The sequence below is a fragment of the Barbatula barbatula genome, assembly GCF_947034865.1.
Source record: "Barbatula barbatula genome assembly, chromosome: 11".
Lineage (NCBI taxonomy): Eukaryota > Metazoa > Chordata > Actinopteri > Cypriniformes > Nemacheilidae > Barbatula > Barbatula barbatula.
In genome coordinates this window covers 21008790-21022161 of record NC_136774.1, presented here as the reverse complement: position 1 = coordinate 21022161, position 13372 = coordinate 21008790, and the positions used below count along the sequence as shown (strand labels likewise).

The window sequence follows — 13372 nt, the reverse complement described above, 5'->3', positions numbered from 1 at the left end:
TCTTTCGGCCGCTTGCTTTCTGTATTCCTGTTGAAGTAAACAGTCATTAAGTGTCGGAGGTTTAATCCATCTTTTGTCCCTTTCTGCAGGCAGTGGCTTCCACAAGATAAGGTGCTTCCTCTCGGCGTGGACGACACGGCTGACAAGCTGCGTATGATGGAGGGCAAGACGACTAGCATCCGGAAGTCCGTGCAGGTGGCTTACGACCGAGCTATGATGCACCGGAGTCGTGTTCGGGAAGAAAATGGTTTCGTGGGTTCTAACTTTCTGTAGAGAAGCACCAAGCACATCTGTCCTCATTTACCACTCACACGTGCGTGATCTTAAAATGACTCCGTGTCGACAATTTTAACACCAGCCATTTGTTTACACACCAGTTTCCGGAGCATTTTAGTTTATCGATGGTGTTAAGGACACGCATGTTTGGTAAAGAGGTGATTTTTAGATTCGGTCTGGTTTGTGTTTAAGGTTTGTTAATGGTGGTTTGGGTTGAAGGGGTGAGGACTGCAGTTTCTGTCAATAATTAGTGTTTTATCTGTCTACACCACCCAGACTCTGTTTTAGCCTTTGGGTACATTCAGAGCTATTCATTTCTGCAAATAATCATTTTAAATGTACGAATGAACTTAAATAATCTAAACGTTTGAATGAATCACTGCCATTTTCTTATATTAGCTTTTTAACGTTTTACAAACCACTTCTTGTATATTGTAAAGACACTCATGTATATATGTTTTTTTATCTTATAGTATCTAAATTAATTTTTTTCTCTTGTTTATTGTTAAATAAAATGCCTGGGAGGTATGAAGAAATGAAGACGGATCTGTATATACGTGTAAAGATTTTCAAACAAACAGACTTCTTAGAAAGCCTACCTTGCTTGTGATATCAAAGAGTGCGAGTGTGTACATATATATGTACGTTACTGGCATACGTTGTATGTATGTGTATATGTACCAACTCGCAGTTGTCTATGGTTGAATATATATATTCTCATTTTTTGATACAAAAAATGTAATTTATTTATGGACCGCAAAGAGTTAAGGAATTAAATTATATTGGTTGAAGATGGAAAGCAAATCTCTTATTTAAGGTAAACTGTTAAATAGGCTTTTAAGATCTAACCTCACGTGAGCATTCAGACTCTTCTGGTTTCGTTTTTTTAAAGATTTGAGGTGAAATGATGGAGAGATGCATTGTACACTTGCTGTTCGACCGTGCAAATCGCTTTTACCATCGAGCACAGAACCTGTATTTATTGTTGAAAGTTGCAGCTTTTGTCACTGTTTATAAGATGGAACCTCTACGAGATTTTAAGCTTGTACAAACTGCAGATTTTACGACCCACCTAAGAATCTGTTCGAACAGTATTTTCATGTGGGAGAAATAAATGTTCTATTGAAACTACTGTGACTGCTGGTGTTTCTGTCTTATTTCTTCATGGTTTTTATATCATTTTTTAATTTATTTTGTGGTTGAGATTGTTAAACATTGTTTGATGATAAATCTAGATTATTTGCATGATAGTGCAAGTGCTCATTTTGTAGGATGTCATTGCACAGGGTAAGAAGTGCATTTACAAATATATAATTGACATAAAAACAATGTTACCACATCATGGTTTTTAATTTTCATTATATGCAATGTTTGTTAATACAGTTGTATTACTGTTACAGTCTGTAAATCAGTCATGTAAATATTTACCATGTATCACAATGTTTCTACAAAGTATTTCAAAATGTTCACACAAGGCAATAGACGTTTAAAACACCATTAGAAACGTTGATCGGCAATGCTGAGCTGTTCAGTATTTTGTAGTCATGCGAAAATCATAAAGGTGCATTAAAGCAGACTATGGTTAATACCATATGTGGGGAAAGATGAACGTGCGTGGGTTTTATTCCATAAAGCGATGTCACTCTGCTTTATCCAGATATGTTTTACCCTGTTCAAATGCTCACCACAGTTAATAAACCCTTGTATATACTGTATATATACAGTATAGTGGAAATATGTTCATAAATCTAAAAGACCCCGACTGCTGAGACTTCTCCAAAATACATCGTGTTGGGTTGCTTTGCTTTGTAAATAAAAACCTTTTCAATGTTATGTACAATGGAAAAAAATCACAAAACAGAATAGACAGTGTGAAATTTTCATTCATCCATTAAAAAAAGTTATATTTCCAAAGACTGATTCTGTTTCTTTACACTTAAATATCTGCAACTTGAATACATTATGCTGTTTGCAGATTTTTTTTAAGCCTTTCTTGACCGGTTCAAAATGGCAGTGACATTGATGTATAATAACTTCAGCATCTGTGAATGATATTTGACCAAAATTCCAATCTCATCTTATTGTCTGACGGCAAGATAGTATACAGAGTGAATGGCAAAAAAGTAGGAAATTATTTTGATGTTTGGTTGGTAAGCAATCGAAATAATGAAATAATGCAACTGAAATAATGTAAGCATAAAAGCAATAGCAGTATACTTTACATTTGGGTTACATTTTTATTTTTCATTGACAATTTTGAATATCAAAAATCACCAAAATTGGATCCAAAAACGCAAAACTATATATGTAGTGTGTTTAATTGTTTTTGTCATAAATCATGTTTTTATGATGTTTTATTGTGCTAGTTAGCTGTATGTAGAAGTTATTATGGCTTCAATCAAAACAAACCAACACCAGTTTGATTGATATTAATTAGGATGCACAATGCTCCGGGTGTACGTGTGTTCACTACTCACGGGATGGGTTAAATGCAGAGGTCACATTTCGGGTATGGGTCACCATATCTAACAAAAAGGTCCCTTTAGGTCACTCTCAATAAAAAAAATGGAAATAATCTCTTCATTTGCACATATAACCAACAGTAAGTTGATTATTGTTCTAAACAAAACGAGTAAATGTTAAACAGGCGGTCTCAGGACTGCATGTCCCAGGGATGTTGTGGAAGAAGAGTAAGTTGATTGTGTCGTAGTGTTCTCAGTTCTGTCAGTCGACCCAGGAGACGGGCGAAGCGTCGTGGATCCTGAGCTGCACCCGGATTACTACAGCAGAGTCTGGACAACAGCTCCAAAACAAACTCCTGTAAGCTCTCCACACAAGCCACCGCACGCAGAGAGGGCCTGTCTGCTTCACAACGGATGACAAATCATTTAAAAAAAAAAAATCACCCCATTTAAAATCATTAAAGAAACACTTACACATACTAGTATGCTATTAGTACTTATGAAGTATATTTTTAGGTTTATTTTTCGTTTGTTTCATTTGATGTTCCTTCCAATTTTGGGAATAATGAAACATTGCTTTGTCGTCAGATCAATCCACGAAAACTTCCATTGTTTTAATAAATGTTAATCGACAGACCTGAACACAATACTGCAGTTGCAGTAAGAAGTGCATATTCAGCCTCTGTCACTGCGATGGCAACCATGCTGTGAAGGAAATTTACCACCGACCTCAAGAGCTCGTCGTTCAGCCCTGAACAAAAACAAAACAACATCTTTACCGAAACCATTGCTTCAAGTTTTGGGCAAAACGATGAATTCATATGTTGGTATAATTACATTTACTGGTTAAAAGTGAGTGTCTGTTAAATCAACTCAAATGTGTCTGTGCGTGCAATGCGACATTTTGAATAACCACCTGAATGTGCCATCCTATGGCTGTTCCCAATCTTGGAAGTTTTTGCCCAGTCCGAGTTTAAGTTATTCAGACTTGCGGGGTGTAAAGCTTGTAAGAGACGACACAAATCAAACTGAACAATCAAGTCATTTTCGTTAAACAGAACAGCATTTATTTATGATCTATTGTATGTTAATACCAGTGCTGACACTTGTGGGGTTGTCTGAGAACTGATGAGCGAGAAGCAGGAACATGACTTCAACTAAGGAACTGGATAAGAGCGTGTGCTGGTCAGAACTTTCTAAAAGCTCGAACCCTAAAGAGCGGGTAACACAAACAAATGGGTCACCAAAACTTGATTTGGAAGAAATGCGTGATATGCAGTAAGGACGCTTACCAGGTACAATCCTTGAAAATTGTAAAAGCTTCTCTGTCTGAGGAGGGGTCAGGTCAACACTGTATGTTAAACTTGACCACAGAGGCACCTGCATGGGGAAAGATTCTTTACATTTAATTCCTTAGACAGACACCTACTTTATCATTTAATATCTATACAGTATATCATTTATTTATGAATGATTTAAACTAATTTGTCATACCCGGCAATTGGCGTTGTCTTGAATTATGTATCTACGATAAGCCTCAACAATTTTATTCAGAATGCATCTCTGCTCTCTAGAAAAACCAGATGATACCTGCAAGCACAGTAACTCTTCAATGTTGTAAAATATTGACATGTAAATCGGTGTGATTGAGGACTAGTGTGTTACCCGTGTGGTAGATGAGACACTTCTGCTTTCTGAACAGTCATCATCTTCAGCTCCGCGTGTTGACCCGTTGTGTCCTCTGTGTTTGGAGCCCTTCCTTAATCTCTTAGATTGGCATTGGACCTCAGTAAGCAGACCTGGGAAGTAGACACTAATATTGGCTGCGTTTTATGCTATTAAGGCATTTCTGTAAACAAGCATCTTAAAATGTTTATACATATTGAAGAGCAAATATATAGAGTTCCAATCCAAAACCTAGTGCTTCTGGGGTGCTTTCTTAGAAATCAAACTCCAATGTATAGCCTATCTTTATCCTTTACTTGTTTATGTGTTTGTTCGCCTTGCTAAAAAGTAAAAAGGAGTTATTGAAGAAAATAAAAAAGTGAAATTTCACCCCAAAATAAAAACGATGTCATCGTTTACTCGCCCTCTTGTCATTACACACCTGTATGACTTTCTTCCGCAAAACACACAAAAAAAGAATTTTGAAGAATGTTGTTAACTGGCACCCATTTACTTGCATTGGTTTTGTGTCCATGCAATAGAAGTCAATGGAGATCAGTGCAGTTCGGTTACCAACGTTCTTCAAAATATCTTCTTTTGTGATCTGCGGAAGAAAGAAAGTCATAAAAAGTTTGCAAAATGACATGAGGGTGAGCAAATGATGGCAGATCTTACACTTTTGGGGGAAGTTTTGGGTTAACTTAACGTGTCACTTCAACTACCCCAAATCACAATGGTAAACTTATAATAACGATTTATAATTTGAGCTATTGTGTATAATTTAATGAGAACTATCAGTTTGATGTCACTGGATAAATGTCATACAAATATGTGAAAGTAACCTGCAATTTTATGTTTCAAACAGAGATGGTGATAGCGAGACAAAAGTTATGGATTGAAGCTTTAAAGTCATAATACACTGCCATTGTTTATCAATCAATCAACCGGATATTAAACTGTAAGTTACTATATTCAATATTTTGTGTTCTACACTGGAAGTCTTATTGACAAGGAAGTAAATGACTGATTTTCATTATTATAATGCTATAGAGGCAGCAGAGGCACCAGAAAGCAACACAAGAATGAAATGAGTTAAAAAGATTCGCATCCATCTCACACTCTGCCAGCATCCCGACAGCTCTGCATTTGCGCAGTCTGCAGTCCTGACACTTTCTGCGCATGTACATGTCCATCTCACAGCTTCCGCCACTCTTACAGCGGTAAACTGCCTTTTTGGTCACGCTGCGTCTGAAGAAACCTGAAAGAGGTCAAATCTTGTTTGAGTTTGAAAGGATAGTAAAAATGCACCCTCTTGTCATTTAATATCTGTATAAGACTGAACACAACACAAAAAGAGTGCAACACAAAAGAGGATACTTTACAAAATGTCTCAGTGGTTTTGCGTCCATATATTGGAAGTCAAGTTATTTGGTTCGTCAAAATATCTTCTTTTGTGTACTGTCGCTACATGTGCTTATCGTCGACGTCTGGGGGCCCCAAGCAAACTTGTGAGGGGCCCTTGTACAAATAATTAAAATGAGATATAAACATAACTGCAAAGTATTCAAAATAAAAATCAATCGATCAATTAACACACTTAAAAAAACAAAGACTTAAAGACAAAAAACATTAAATTGACAGAAAAACAATTAAGTATAAAATTGTATTCAAATTCTATTTGACAAAACGGGTGGCTCTGGAACCATCTAGCTGTCAAACAATGATAACACGGCATGCAAACGCTGTTTTTACAAACCAAATTAGTGATTTACTAACAAAAATTAAACATGACAAATACAGTTTACTCAAGAAAACTAAGCATACGAAAACACATACAAAATTCTCCAAATGTGATGGCACAAACTAAACTTTACATATTATCATGGACAAACGAAATACTGATAGAGTTTGTAAATCTATAGGCGACTAGAGAATTGTTTTGTTGAAATGTATTGCGTCATTTGTCAAAACAAGAAAAAAGACTTTAAAATAGTACTGAAACACCTGGCTTCTTGTTCATTTGCTTAACGTTGTTGCCGTTTCCCCCCAAATGATTCTGCTCAAGTTGAATCCACAATTAATAAAAATAGTGTTTTGTTTACAATAGTGTTTTTGATTCGCTACTCAAGGGGGCCCCCTGGTGGTGCCCTACGGAATCTGTGTATAGAAAGGATCGGCTCTGGTCTCTACCTTTGCAGCCCTCACAGGTGAGAGCATTATAGTGATATCCCGAGGCTTTATCACCACACACCACACACAGCTCGTCTTGGCCCTTCACTCGAGCTCCGTGGGTCATCCTTTGTCTTTTCATCAGAGGAAGACTGTCACCGCTGCCTCTTCCCAGGCTTTGGACCTCCGCGTCCGGCTCACATGTGTATTCAGTACACTGATGGCTGTAGGGGTAGGGCGGGTTACACGGTTGAACGTTTGGAGCGCCGTACATCGAGAACTGCACATTGATGGGGCTAAACGTCTGCTGGGCATAGATAGAGCTCTGTAGATCCGGATCCTGGTAAGAACAGCCCAAAGGATCCACAAGAACATCTGCAGCAAGAACATAAGAGGAACGTCTTGAGATACATGAAACATGTTGCATTTTCACAGGATTCTTGAATTACCTCAAGACTCTTATGAGGCCGTTGGGATGTAATGAAAAATTCAGATTGCGACCTTTTGAATCTTTTCTGTGTCTGGAAACCGGATGCAGCTGAAGAGGTTACGGTTCTGTTTATTGCTGTTTGCTTTGTTATACTGAATGGAGTCTCTGTAATAGCTTTTTCGAGTTGGATGCAGGGTCACAAAAATTTATTTTAGATTTGAGATTCTCCATTGAGAGAACAAACGTCACTGATGGCAGAATGTCTGACACACATCTGCACAAGCGAGAATGTTTTCTTTTCTTAAAGAGACACCCCAAATTCTTTCATCATTTATTCACCCTCGTGTCATTTTAAACCAGTATGACTTTCTTTCTTCAGCAGAACGCAACAGAAGATATTTTGCACTGGTCCGTATCGACTTTTTTCAGGGTATTTTAAAAACACGAGGGAAAATAAATAATGACAGAATTAATATTTTTGAGTGTCTGTTCCTTTAAGGTCCAAGCAGGAGCAGAGGGAGCCTTTATATGGGCCTAAAATTATTTAGATCCTAGGCTTTTCATTTTAGATAAGTGTAAAATAAAAAAATGAAGGAAAACCACTGCTTTCATTTAATCATTTAACGATTCATTCTAAAATAAGTCAAAGAAATAAGATAAACTAATGCTATCAATTTAAGTTTAAATAAATACGATTAGCTTGAAGTCTTCAATCCATTTACACCAAATTCGTCTCTTTCCATGTCGTCCATAATTATCCGGTTTCCTGCCCTTCACTCCTGTCTTTCTCACAGATGGTTTATGTCCCGATAAGGATAGCACATCAGTTTTCCGTGTTAGTATCTGTTTGTAAACCACTGAGGTTTTCTGTAAACATTCATGTTGGTGAGAAGCTTTGCTTGAATACAATCATTGACTGGCCTTCGAGTCATCATGACATTAAGAAGCTAATGCACTGTTTGGACAGTAACTATTTCTCGAGAAGACGTTGTCTTCGTTTTGACAATGAGATTGCCCCCAAAAATTTAAGGGATACTCCCCCCAAAATAAAAATGCTGTCATGTTGTTACAAATCTGTATTCATTTCTTTGTTCTGTTGTACACAAAAGAAAGATATTTGGAATATATTTTAACAACCAACATTTCAGGGACATCATTGACTATCATAGTAGGAATGATTAAAACGGCAGTCAGCGCTGACCCAGATCAGTTCACTTTCCTAAATTATTCAAAATATCTTATTTTGTGTTCAACGGAGCATATTTTTTTCCTACTATGGCAGTCAATGGTGCCCCAGATGAGTGTGATGTGAGTTGCTAACGTTTAACCAAATATCTGTCTTTGTGTTCATCAGAACAAAGACATTTCTACATGTTTTACACAACTTGAGGATGACTAAATGAAGACAGAATTTTCACTTTATAACCTGAATATCAAACAAATTCTTACATTACCTGTAAAGTGACATAAACAGAAATAGCAAACAGTTGAATGCACAATCAAATTAGACAACAACATCTTACCATAGTACTGGGGAGGCTCTGTTATGTCAAACGCGTCAGACGCAGAAAGGTAACTGCCGATGGACATGCTCATCCCGGGATCTGTCCCCTCTCTCATCTTGACTGTCAGATCACCACGCTTCACTGACCACGTCTGGACCCCTAGAAGAGCAGAGAAACATGAGGATCTTCCTCTACTACTACTATATTATCTTAGGGCTCTCACAGCTCCCCAGCCCCGGCTATTTTAGGCGTCACTGTCACGAAAAGGTTATGACAGAACACAGAGAAGACTGCGGAGATCTCCGTCTGTGCTCCTTTGGGGCTCTGAGAGGAGATGAAGACCAGAAACTGTGAGAATAAGAGGAGAGACGAGGCACGGGTGTCTCGACAGATGCTCTGGCAAGAGTTTCAGAGAAAAGGCCACACAACAAAAAGCTTGTCCCGGACGTCTCAACGCGCTCGGCCTATGGATGACTTTCAGCATTCAGCAACCGTTCTGTGACTGAACTGAGCTTGCACACTTGTACTTGAACAATATGATTCAAAAGTGGATCTGAAACTACTATTTGTATGCCTAATTCTTGGATACATTTCTTTACACATACAGAACACTTAAAAAATACTGCATTGTTTAAACTGATGGTCGGTAAAATATAAAAGAGATATTTCACCTAAAAACAAACTATTTTCATCATTTACTCACCCTCTTGTCATTTCAAAACTGTATGACTACCTTTCTTCTGCAGAACACAAAAGAAGATATTTTGAAGAATGTTGGTAACCGAACAACAGCCGTAGCCATCACTTCTATTCAAAATATATTTTTATACTTGTATTTTAGGACCAGTTTTTCAATTAATATATCATGGAATTCGTCCGATTTTTCAGATCTTTGCATTCTTTGAGTCTTTCACATTGCTGACTTTATAACATTCATGAGATTTGTTTCAGTCGTAACGCAAAAGACACTGGACAAAATACATGCCGAAATAAAACTACCAATATTTTGCCAAAAGGAACAGTTTTATTATGGATAAAATTGGATTGGTGACCCATGACAATTTCATTGTTAAAGTCCCAAACATAAGCCTTGCATATTACCCAACACTGAACAACTGCCAACAGATGCTGTTTCATACTTGGCAAAAATCACAGGCTTCGTTTATATTAGATTCATCTTTAAACTTTATGCCCCCTGTCTAATTTATTTTCACTTGTTTGGATTTCAGTGTTTTGTGTGGCAATGTGGAATATGCTCTTTATCCCCAAGAGGACGATTCAGAGTGACATTCGGCTCATCTCTGGAGCTTTAGGGAGTGTTTATACGCCATGGCTCTGTTTGTCATGCAGTTAATCTTTGACATTGGAAAGACTAAGGATCGTAGGAATCTAACCTTCTCACCCTACAGACCCGTGGAGGGCAGGGGAGAGAGGGCTGGCTTTCCTAAAACTCTCAGATTAGGACACACACACACACACATGTGCCCTCCCGCACTCTTTATGCTGATAGAGAACATCTTCAGTTCTTGTGGTAGCAATGAGCTTCACCTCATTTGCGGGTTTTGTGTCGAAATAGATTGATGCCTTTGAGATCCAAGGGAGGGACATTTTTTGTTTTCGCTCCATTGCCATCCATCACAATGATTGTTGGTTCTTTACCCAAAAAAATCTGCAATGTTAAAAATGGACCTTATGAACTTCATGAACCGTTTCACTGCAGAAGGGGGTTGAAGAAGCGAGACGCTGATGATGAGAGTTTCACATTCGTTTTACTTACAAAGTACATAAACAGCAAGTATTTAAACAGGGATGTTTGGCGTACTGTAATACTGGTAGATGGTTTTACATTCAAAGTTCCCATGTAAGAACACTTCACGTTAGAAAGAGGACAAATAGCAAAACATTACTAAAGTTAAACCAACTTCCAACCTAGTGCAGATCAATTTAAAACTGAATGAATTTGTGATGGTAACAGCTTTTGAACATCAAACAGCTTTTAGTTTATTAAAGTGTGCTGTTAATTTACTGTATTAATATAACTTTATTGTTAACGCTATGTATTTCTATAATCCAATATGCCCCAAACACAGAGGACGTCTATCCGACAAACCCAGTGAAACCTCAGACCTATTTGCTCTATTCATATTCTTCACTGCTCCTCCTGTCATGCATAAGGCGTGGGAAATGTCACATCGGGAAATTATACTGCTGTTCTGAAATAGTGGGATTATACTAGTCCTATTAAGACAATCCTTCAGTCCACTTTATACAGTATGTACTCAGAAATAAACTTAAGATGTTTACACCTGACTAATACTGACAGAACACTTAATATTAATACTTAAAATGTATATTAAACTGTACTTTAAGTATAAAAATTAAATACATTAAATACACTTATTAGTAATTAGAGATGTGCAATATATCACAATTATCCAAATATCGCACATGCGCATATCGGATAGCAATGCATATCGCGATGGTTTGCGATAAAAGAGCGATTTAATTCTTCGAAAAGTTATGTATGGTCAAATTTTTTGATCGATGCGGATAGTATAATATCTATCTGGCACGTTTGTATATGCGTGCGTGCGTGTGCCCTGCAACAGTAAAACGTGGCTGTTCACGTTCAGAAGTTGTAGTGATGCTAATGTGAAATATATGTTGGTTATATAATTTCTTTAATATATTTTAATACAATTTAAATTTATTTTAGAAAAATGTATTTCGTATCGCATATCACATTATTTAGCACGGGGTATTTTTTCCTCAATATCGCACAGCCCTGTTATAAATAACAAAAATGTAAATTGTGTATATTATATATATATATATATATATACATGCATACATACATACAAGTAGACTCACAGTATAAAAACTTGTGGTTTAGTACACTTCAGGAAAATAGTTTAAAGAGTTGTGAGCTTAAACCTACAAGTATTCGACTATAGTACAATATATAGTACAAAGGTTTCACTATACGTACATAAAGTAAACTTACAATATACTTGAACTTTACTTAAATATACTTAATCAAATTAACTTGAAGTATAGTTATTTTTGTAAGGGTCAAACATTGACTGGATCAGTCAGAGGTTTTCCTAGCATAATGAACTGCAAATCCTGTTCGACTTAAAACTAAATCCTGTAACATGTACTTAACCGTGTTCATTACACACTTAAAGAATCATTAACGGAATGTTAAAGAGACGGAATTGTCAAATTCCACACATTCCCGTCCCTACTCGTCACAATAAACATATTGAGATCCAAATGACTTTATCCACAGTAGCACCACATGTGCAATGAAACACTCCGGCACTGATTTCCTTCATCTCTTTCTCTTCATCTCTCAGGTTATTAGTCATGTTATCATGTAGTGTTATCATGCTTCATGTTTGTTCATTGTCTGCAGTAGGCTGGCCTGAGCATGTTTACAGATTCTAGCGAGAAATCAGACGGCCTTGCACAAGGACAGTTGGGGGTGTCGGACTAAAGTCCAGAGCTGCTTGCAACGTTCTGAACTGACATGTCATTTTATGTGAAATTTTTTTTTGGTCTATTCTGGCTCACCAGCTGCCAGATCATTTCTGTTTTTTTACAGGATTTATTTCCCTATAGATTGAAAATAAATCGATTTTTGGGCAGCTGGGCCACCGGAAAAATAGCATAAAAGTATAGTTTTTTTCCACATAAAATAACAATATGCAGTCTTTTTCTGTAATTTGAAAACGCTTTATAGAATATTAAAAAAAGTTTATAGAATATTACAGTTTTTTTTACCTTAAATGATAAATCTGTAAATACAAAGTAAAATATTGTAAAATTACAGTAGGTTTAGTTTTTTTATTAAAGCAATAAGCCCCGCGAAGTAGTGGGTTACATTGCATTTTATAACAGCTAAGGCCATTGTGCATAGCAAGGTTTCATAAAATAAAGTATTTTATGTAATCCATTCAGCCGTTATAAATCGGGGTATTTTATAACAGCTTAGAACTCGGCTTAGCCAATCAGAAACGTGGCCCAAAACTGACCGTTTTTATAATACATAATCTAAACATTATAGACAGGGCAGATACTGTACACGTGATGTAAAAAATATACAAATGTATTTATATTACTAATGTTTTATTTTATTGTTTTTTATTATCCGTCAATCTGATTCCTGCAGTGTTCTTAACAAATACGGTTTCAGAAAACTGAAAAGTAATGTCATAAACATCCATTACGATTCCCCCAAAAAACACATCAGTACATAATAAAAATCTCAAAACAGGCCTGATAATACAATACAATAATACTCGGCACACACTCAACCCACTTCATAGGTACATCCTGATTTTTAGGTTCCCAAGTAAAAGTATTTTTTTTTTCATTTAGCCATTAGATCAACATTTTTAAAGCTTAAACTTCAGAGTAGTTAAGTATCAGTCATTTTTGGTCTACTCACCGGCTCTGATGTTGCGTGTGCTGGATCTCAGCTTGACTCGTGATGTTGACAGGAGTTGAACCCCTGACGTCCAACACTTGCCAAATACACACAGGAAGAGACACATGCGTAGAACAAACAGCCCCGGCCAACCCCAACCGTTAACTCAAATACGTACCAGTACGTGTCTTTGGTCTCACATGCAGTTTAAACACAGGGGTCGATAATGTTGTCCCATTACACAGATGAGTCAGTGTGGCCCATTAGATACTGTAAGTGCATCACGGTTTTAAGATCAACGGTTCTGGGAGTTTCCAACACGTGGAGTCGATATCTAGGAGTTTGGGCCTGTTGAACACAAATTGAAATGGGAGCGTAGAAGCGTCTAAGTAATGACCGACTTCTACGGTGTGAGATAGCAACATACGGTCTC

General features: G+C 37.0%; 2 protein-coding genes across 7 annotated transcripts in view; one reads left to right on the top strand and one right to left on the bottom strand.

Moving 5' to 3' along the window:
• The window catches only part of brpf3b (bromodomain and PHD finger containing, 3b), a 10744-nt gene extending 9117 nt beyond the window's left edge, over window positions 1–1627 (top strand). For all 3 annotated transcript variants that reach the window (XM_079467315.1, XM_079467317.1, XM_079467316.1), the window contains exon 13: window positions 90–1627. In XM_079467315.1, the coding sequence (XP_079323441.1) occupies window positions 90–273 (184 nt within the window). In that variant the 3' untranslated portion in view covers window positions 274–1627. The remainder of the gene's footprint in view (window positions 1–89) is intronic.
• On the bottom strand, window positions 1610–13372 carry nr1h5 (nuclear receptor subfamily 1, group H, member 5). 4 transcript variants are annotated; one of them, XM_079467343.1, is made up of 11 exons: window positions 12961–13372; window positions 8526–8666; window positions 6594–6947; window positions 5521–5661; window positions 4404–4537; window positions 4233–4328; window positions 4031–4118; window positions 3833–3949; window positions 3655–3741; window positions 3376–3489; window positions 1610–3138 (listed from the first exon to the last, which is right to left on the bottom strand). In XM_079467343.1, exons 1-11 carry the CDS (start codon window positions 13064–13066, stop codon window positions 2930–2932), a joined length of 1587 nt encoding a protein of 528 aa, XP_079323469.1. In that variant the 5' UTR covers window positions 13067–13372; the 3' UTR covers window positions 1610–2929. The 4 variants fall into 4 exon arrangements, with proteins under 4 accessions (XP_079323469.1, XP_079323471.1, XP_079323468.1 ...); XM_079467345.1 differs by having other exon boundaries at window positions 13118–13372; XM_079467342.1 differs by having other exon boundaries at window positions 1611–3141; window positions 12961–13196.

What these genes read in the sequence shown, in the direction of transcription:
- nr1h5 (XM_079467342.1), bottom strand. Translation starts at nt 13,066, where the DNA reads ATGTGTCTCTTCCTGTGTGTATTTGGCAAGTGTTGGACGTCAGGGGTT. An exon ending in GTGTCTCATCTACCACACGG is followed by an intron (nt 4,329 to 4,403) that starts GTAACACACTAG and finishes CTGTGCTTGCAG; the next exon opens with GTATCATCTGGTTTTTCTAG. An exon ending in AACTGCAGTATTGTGTTCAG is followed by an intron (nt 3,142 to 3,375) that starts GTCTGTCGATTA and finishes TCCGTTGTGAAG; the next exon opens with CAGACAGGCCCTCTCTGCGT.